The sequence below is a fragment of the Sinocyclocheilus rhinocerous genome, unplaced genomic scaffold, assembly GCF_001515625.1.
Source record: "Sinocyclocheilus rhinocerous isolate Xijiao unplaced genomic scaffold, SAMN03320098_v1.1 scaffold1953, whole genome shotgun sequence".
NCBI lineage: Eukaryota > Metazoa > Chordata > Actinopteri > Cypriniformes > Cyprinidae > Sinocyclocheilus > Sinocyclocheilus rhinocerous.
Window position 1 is genome coordinate 274295 of NW_015652261.1, and position 8098 is coordinate 282392.

The following is an 8098-nucleotide window of genomic DNA, read 5'->3' on the forward strand; positions in this document are numbered from 1 at the left end:
TGCAAAAAAGATCAGCCTTAACATTTACATCTTGCAACATTTATCATTGTTTTCACTTTATTGATGAAAATGGTTTCAGTGGAATATTTTATTTTAGTTTATCTAGTTGATGTGTGCCTGTTTACGACTTATGACAATAATCCTGCTTGGACTGTGTTGATTATTTATTAATATCGCTATCACGTCATATCATTATCATGCTAGCGTACAGCGCATTAAAAGCGGCTTTGGAAAAGCTTGTTGTCCTGTATTGTATTAATTAGTAAAAAAAAATGTATTTGCAACAATTTTATATTGTCACTTTAAAGCATCAATCAGTATTTAAATGAAAAACGGTCAATAACTGTTTTCTATTTTAATATATTTAAAATGTCATTTATTCCTGTGATGCAAAGCTGAATTTTCAGCATCATTACTCCAGTCTTCAGTGTCACATGATCCTTCAGAAATCATTCTAATATGCTGACTTGCTGTTGAGGAAACATTTCTTTTTTATCATCATAATAGAAAACAGTTGTGATGTTTAATATATTTGTAGAAACAGTGAGAAATTTCAGTTTGCTATCAAGTCAAATCTAAATTCAGCCTAAATTTTGAAAATAAACACACACCCAAAGTTCCTATTTTTTTCCCAATTCATTAGGCTACCTCTTCTAGACTCCAGTCACATCAGTAGCCACATAAAAATGGTTTTATTTTCCACAGAGCGGGTCACTTCCTGGGTTTTGACAATTTGGCCAGCTCAACATAAAACAAAACAAAAAAAATATTGATTTGGCAAACACTCCTCATCATTTTACCCTAATGAAAATATAACCACTCAATATCCACACTTACATCAAATACACCATAACAATGCTAAACTATTAAACAGACAGACAAAATGAGGCACCATTTTGATTAGGTGTGATGGACAGCAGCTTTAGAGGGGCTTCTGTATGTCTTTGATGTATCAGCATAGGTCACTTCTGAAAGAGTTGTGTCTGAATCAGTCTGTTTCTAAGTATCTAATAAATAAAAATGCAAAAGCGGCTGTTTGATTTATATTATAAAATGTACAATTTGTCAGATTTACAAATAAATATTCAAAAGGTCAACACATGCACAGTTTTAAACAGAGTCAAATACTGTAGGTGTTTATTCAAGTCCAAGTGAAAAATTTATTCCGTGCACGATTCCAATTATGATAGGTTGCCAGGCAACCAGGTACCTCAACCAATCCAGAAGTTGTCCATATAAAACATGTGTTCTCTCCCAGCTGATGTTCAGATTCAAGGCGTAAATATTACAAATGGCAATCTGAAAACATGATTTCAAAAACATTCTCAGTACATATCTATGTGTGTGTGTCCCCAGATAATATTTTCATTTTTTTTTCTTTAAAGTTTAGAAACAGGGTAACTTGCAAGACAATCATCATATTATGGGGTCCTTCACATTAAAATGTTTAAAACCCACGATATACATGGACGTGGACGAAGCAGAGTCCAGCCCGGGGTCGTCACATGTGGTTGCCGCAAGTCTGCTTTTGTCGAATCCGCCGGGTGACGCTCACTCAAGCTGCTGTGTGTTTCATTGTGAAAGCGAAACTACTTTGTTTGGCCTTCCAAAAGAGGACATAATGTTTCTATAAAGTGGGGCAGTTCCAACTTTGCAAGGACAGTCTGGCGCTTCTGACTCACAGCCTGTAAGTACGTTTTTTTATATTTAAAGAATTTGCCACTGATGATTCAAACGCGAGTTAGAGCAGTGTAGAGAAGAATGTACATTATGTGGAAAATAATGTGTTTTTTTAACCTTAAACCGCATAAACACATTTCATTACACCAAATACACAAAATAATGTTCTTTTCAGCAACATCATATGATCCCTTTAAGCAGAACAAGTGTTTTCAACATTACTGTAATAAATTAGATATTAAAATACAATACAATAGAAAACATTTATCTTAAATTGTAATAATATTTCATAATATTACTGTTTTTACTATATTTTTGACCAAATAAATGCAGCCTTGGTGAGCATAAAAAACATTTAAAAATCTTACCGACCCCAAATGTTTGGATGGCAGTGTAGGTGTTCTGGAAACCCAGTAATTAAATAACTGAATGTCTAGCATGTAAATTATGACCAATTTAACTCAATTCAAGGATACGGGTTATTCATCATCCTTTTGAGGTCCACCTTCTCATTGCAGTATGGACACGTCTGCTTTTTTCCCACGATGCACCAGCCACGAATACAGAATTCATGAAATCTGTTGATCATAGGTAGTTAAGGATAAACAGAATAATTTTACAAACTAACAATTGCTTCCAGAAATTTCTACTTGCTTCCTTGTACAATAAACAAAATTGAAACACGTCAATTTATTCAGCTAAGCATTTAAACATACACGTTTTTACATATAACAATAAACCTGGCTTCCTGTTAAGAAAAACATAACAGATGAGGTTTAGGGGAAATGAAGGATACATGTGGTTACAGGAGAGCTGGTAGGTGTCCTCAATGATGCCTTCCTCATCTACATCCACAAAAATCTTCTGACCACACACGGCACACACATCATTACTGAGGTTTCTGGACGGCATACCACCCATGTTATAATACTGAAGAAGGCAGAAAAGAAACAACGCATGACCAAAACATTTATCTTTTTGGAATCGGAATGGTTCACCCAAAAAGGCTGTCCTCTATAAGGCTATGTAGAATGTTTTTGTACATCAGAACAGATTTGGTGATATTTAGCATTACATCACTTCCAGTGAATGGGTGCCATTAGAATGAGAATTCAAAGGATGCTGAATTTCTCCAAATCTGTTCCCATGAACAAACAAACTCGTCTACATCTTGGATGGTCTGAGGGTGAGTACATTTTCAAGAAATTTTAATTTTTGGGTGAACCGTTCCTTTAAAGGGGTCATATGATGCTTTTTTAAAGATCATTATTTTGTGTATTTGGTGTAACAGAATATGTTGACATGCTTTAATGTTCAAAAAACACATTATTTTTCAAATACTGTACATTATTGTAGGTCCTCTATGCCCCGCCTCTCTCAAACGCTTCGTTTTCTACAAAGTCCCTCCTTCCGACAAGCGCAGTCTGCTCTGATTGGCCAGCTGACCCAGTGCATTGTGATTGGCCGAACACCGCAAGCACTCGTCGGAAATGTAACGCCCCTTACCATAATCGCGAGCTTCATCTTTCAAAATAAATATAAAGACAGAGCCCGAAAGGGGAACAGAGTCGCGTGACAGACACAGTGATGAAGCTGGTATGTGTTTGCAGTACACAAGCCACGGTTAAGACAGCTGCCTCCACTTTGATGTGACCCTGTCTCTCTCTCTCTCACACACACGCGCACGCGCACGCGCGCACACACACACACACACGATGCGCAAAACTCCGCACGCATTTGAACAGTCAATAGCAAATACTTAAACAAATAACAAAACAATGCACAATCAGCTTGTAACACTCCAAAGAGAAAGGAAAACTTGAAATCGCATCATATGACCCCTTTAAAAATCACTGGATATCCGAGAATAAATTGATTTAAGGCTTAAGAATTACATTAATACGAGCATGTTTGGATGTTGTCATATAAAGTGATGCATATATTTACCCCTATTGTGGATGCCATGTAGTCTGAGCAGATTTCAGCAAAGTCACGTCCCATTACCCCATAGTACAGACCATAGAAAAGCATAATCACACCCACATCCATTGAATCCTCTGCTTTAATCCTGAAAAAACAAACAAAAACAAAGATATACAATAATATAATAACAATGTAGCTAAACTTTGCAGGACAGTGAGTCCCCAGGAACAGGGTTGAAGACCTGGGGTCTGGGGTACAATTGTTCTCGGAATGGCAATTAGACAATCAATGCACATCCCCTGAAACATATGTCACCCCAGAAGTATAAATCAAATTCTTGTCAGACTTACAATGTCACCAAGGGAGTAATTCCTTCCGATTAGCATGCCACTGTGTCAGCATTACCAATGGAAACCACTGACTCACTAACTCAGACACAGCCAAATTCTGTTTAGGATTTTAGATTCAGAATAAAGGCCCCGTTTCACTTCTAAGCAAATATGTCAAACAGCACGTTTCTGATGTCAGTCAAGTTCACACACCTGAAGAAAATGTTGAATCCAAACATGGTAAACATGATGGCGAGATATCCAATCACACCCACAGCGTAGCTCAGCTTGTAAACGAGGAGGAACCACTTATACACCATCCTGCAGAAGTGAAATAGGCTTTTTTTAAATATGCATTCTATATAACACTGCTAAAGCAACACATTCGGCAACCCAACTAAAACCATATGTGTGACTGTTCCTCAAAATGTCTATTTTTGTGTCCAACAGAAGATAAAAAGCTATGGAAAGTTTTAGAACAACATATAGAGGAGTAAACGCTGACAGAATTGCATTTTTCTCTCAAAAAACAAAGCATTTCCGTGCATTACCGTGGCGTTCTGCAGGAGAGAGGCTTGCGTGTGGCTCTGAATATGACATAGCTGGTGATGACGGAGAACATGCCCCATGTGGACAGGAAACGCCACCAGTAAAGCTTAATGGTGAAGTAAAGAGGAACCACCCACATCTGCAATAGTGTGACCATCTACAAGATAAACAACATTAAAAATATTAATTAACTTCTTTATATTAAAGCACAGTGATGTTAAGAGTCCTAAAATGTATAATATGGCACTGACATTGTAGGATCTGCAATGTCTTTGTTTCCACTGAACCAGGACAATCTGAGCAACCACCAGCATGGCAATGAGAATCAGAACCATCTCGGCATGCATGGCCTCATGACCTCTGTGCTTCACGTGCAACCTTTCATGCTGCATCCTGGAGTTACACACACATGTAAGTGTATAGAAAAGTCAGAAACAGTCAGAGAATGTTTATGCCATGAAATCAAAGCTAAAACAGAGATCAACAATCCCGAATGCACAAAACGAGAAGCTAATGATACAGGAAAATAGGCCAGGAGTTTGTGAAAAAGCTGTTCATTTTGCAGGATATTACACGAGGCCAGACCTACTGAGGCCCCCTGCACGACACTGACGGTGATCATTTATAATAATGACACACATATGCTCTAGAAACTATTTTTATACAGAAGGTGACAATCATAAGGTACTAAAAAGACAGGTTGTGACAGTTTGGAAAAGAACAAACTTTCTGAACATCTAAAAAAACAACAACATTATTCTATGCAACAATCACATAAAAAGTTTGATCGTGAGAATACTTACTTCCAAGTTTCTCTGTGGGACATTTTTAAAGGATCATCATCCTGTGAAGAAAGAAAGAAAATTAATAATCCACAACATGCAATATTTAATCTTCATATTTGCAGGACTGCAATTTGACATGCTTTATCAGCATGTTTAATTATTTTACAATTATTATGCTTGTAGTTTGTATGACCATATGTGATCATGGACCAAAGAAACAGTCATAAGGGTACATTTTTTTTTTAATTGAGATTAAATACATCATCATAAATAAGCTTTCCAATTGATGTATGGTTTGTTAGGATAGGACAATATTTGGCTGAGATACAACTATTTGAAAATCTGGAATCTGAGGGTGCAAAAAAATAAAAGTATTGAGAAAATCGCCTTTAAAGTCGTCCAAATGAAGTCCTTAGCAATGCATATTACTAATCAAAAATTAAGATTTGATATATTTACGGTAGGAAATTAACAAAATATATTAATGGAACATGATCTTTACTTAATATCCTAATGATTTTTGGCATAAAAGAAAAATGGATAATTTTGACCCATACAATGTATTGTTGGTATTTACAGTAGAAAATTGACAAAATATCTTCATGGAACATGATTTTTCCTTAATATCCTAATGATTTTTGGCATAAAAGAAAAATCGATAATTTTGACCCATACAATGTATTGCTGGCTATTGCTACAAATATACCCATGCTACTTAAGACCAGGGTCACATATTCACCCTTCAGGTTTTTACAAGACTTCTGATCTGGATTTATTTTGCCATCCCAACACATACTGATTTTCCATGGACAACGGTCATTATTGACCACTACTGACCAGTCAGAATCCAGTTTTCCAGTGAGTCGCATAATTGAGTGCAGCTGGCTCCCACAAGTAAAAATACTATTAATTTTCTCCATTGAAGAACAGATTTTAATGATAACTCATAAAACATTAAAAACAGACCTACTTTGAGCTACGAGGTTGTTTATGCTGTAGAACACAAAAGAAGACATCCTTTTCATAATTTTATTTATCAAAATTAGCTTTGTTGATGCCATCAACATGTTATTTCAACTTAATGTAATTATTTTTAACAGTACTCCTGGTAATAAACTACATTACCCATAATCCTGCAGGGAAATGACCAACCAGAGAATTGAAACAAGCAAATCACACCAGAAAAACACTCCCATGAAGCACTGCCAGTCAGTTTTCCTACTTAAATATTTTAAGCTGTTTGTTTGCAATAAAATAATATATACCTTCGCATCTTTAAATACATTTATATCTTTAAATCAAACATTTTATATTACATTTAGTCATTTAGCAGATGTTTTTATACAAAACGACTTACAAATGAGGACAATGGAAGCAATCAAAATATGCAAGCAATAAGCAAGTGCTATGACAAGTCTCAGCCTAACGCAATACACGTAGCAAGGTTTTTTTTAAATTAATAAATAAAAAGAAAACGGATCAAATAGAAAAAGAATAGAGCAAGCTAGTGTTAGAGGCCTTTTTATATTTATCCATCTTTTTAATTATGCCATTTGCAATATTTTATGGGCCTTGTACATTTCCCTTTTTGTCTTGATTTTCAAATGTTTTTACATAAAATCAAATTTTGTTATGATGCGATTCACCTCGCAGCTGGTTGGTTTGGTTCACAGCCTATAGCCTAACTCCTAAAAGAAGGCCTTATGTAAAATCCTTATGGGAAAAATGAATGGGAGAAATAGTTCAGATGTATTTTTTATTATTACTAGAAGACTATTTAAGTGAACTACAAAAAGAAAGGGGTGATTAAACAAGGGGGAAATCCCTTATACATTTATGCTCATTTGAACCTATGACCCATCTAGAACACATACTCTGATGCTGGCATCTTCTTCCTTATGTCACAAGAGTGTGAGATAAACATGGCCATGCTTGTCCACACCTCTCTATGAAGTTTCAGCTGACTATAAAGAGAGCTTGTGTGGCTCTAGCAGTCAGCTGGCCCTTTATACAGGAGTATCTTTCAAACTTCAGAGTTTTTATAACACAGTATATATTAAAAGGGTCAACAGACATGCACTTATTTATAAATAAATATGCACATACACTTGCAGGTCGTGATTGTTCATTCCAGTCCCGTTTCTGACTTGCCCAATGATTCACATTTAATAAAACAGGCAGGCTGTGCATTTCTAATTACTGTATCACCCAGATCACCCAATAGTAATCTACAAACATGCATTGACAATCAGTTGTTCCTGCCACGTTAAAAGGCGTTTAACCTGTAGCCAGTTTTCACAACAAACAACCGACAGACAAACTAAACTAAACTAAACTAACCGTTCCCATTATAATCAATGGAGCTAACGTTATCTATCTGCAGCGCACGCGAGTGTGTCGATTAAAGAGCGGTGTAAACAGACTAGTTCATTATAGTGGCATCGTACTAGCTAACGTTAGCTGCGTAGCTGGTAGTATAGAACGACAGCTATAACATAGACCACAAAATTAGGGCCAAACACTAAATGTTTTAATTGTCTCGGGACTGTCTATCGATAAAATACTGAATCGAGTACCTGGGGTTGCAAGCCAGCCATTATTAATATCGGTCTAGATTCCAGTCATCTATTAATGGCTCCGCTGCTACCGGTGTTCCGGTGAATTCAGTTTCCCTGTTTCCCCCTCACAGCGCCTGCGCAACTTCGCAGTGTTGCCAAGTCCGTGGTTTTCCAGCGGTAGTTTTTAGTAGCAATTGGGCGTTTCTTTTTTAAATATCCTGGCAACCCTGGAACTTCAGTACTAAAATCATGACGTCATGATTTCGCCCCGGCT

General features: G+C 36.5%; 1 protein-coding gene across 2 annotated transcripts; it reads right to left on the reverse strand.

Annotated features, from left to right (window-relative positions):
- Positions 1 to 675: 675 nt before the first annotated feature.
- Positions 676 to 7916, reverse strand: rnf175 (ring finger protein 175). 2 transcript variants are annotated; one of them, XM_016519891.1, is made up of 9 exons: positions 7843 to 7916; positions 5285 to 5322; positions 4733 to 4874; positions 4484 to 4638; positions 4146 to 4253; positions 3628 to 3748; positions 2477 to 2610; positions 2157 to 2258; positions 676 to 1258 (listed from the first exon to the last, which is right to left on the reverse strand). In XM_016519891.1, exons 1-9 carry the CDS (start codon positions 7861 to 7863, stop codon positions 1138 to 1140), a joined length of 942 nt encoding a protein of 313 aa, XP_016375377.1. In that variant the 5' UTR covers positions 7864 to 7916; the 3' UTR covers positions 676 to 1137. The 2 variants fall into 2 exon arrangements, with proteins under 2 accessions (XP_016375377.1, XP_016375376.1); XM_016519890.1 differs by having other exon boundaries at positions 5285 to 5325.
- Between the last annotated feature and the right edge of the window lie 182 nt (positions 7917 to 8098).

Coding starts and splice junctions, on each gene's coding strand:
- rnf175 (XM_016519890.1), bottom strand. CDS start 7,863: ATGGCTGGCTTGCAACCCCAG. Junction 4,875..5,284: donor TCCCACAGAGAAACTTGGAA/GTAAGTATTCTC, acceptor GTGTAACTCCAG/GATGCAGCATGAAAGGTTGC. Junction 4,254..4,483: donor CTCTCCTGCAGAACGCCACG/GTAATGCACGGA, acceptor TCACTTCTGCAG/GATGGTGTATAAGTGGTTCC.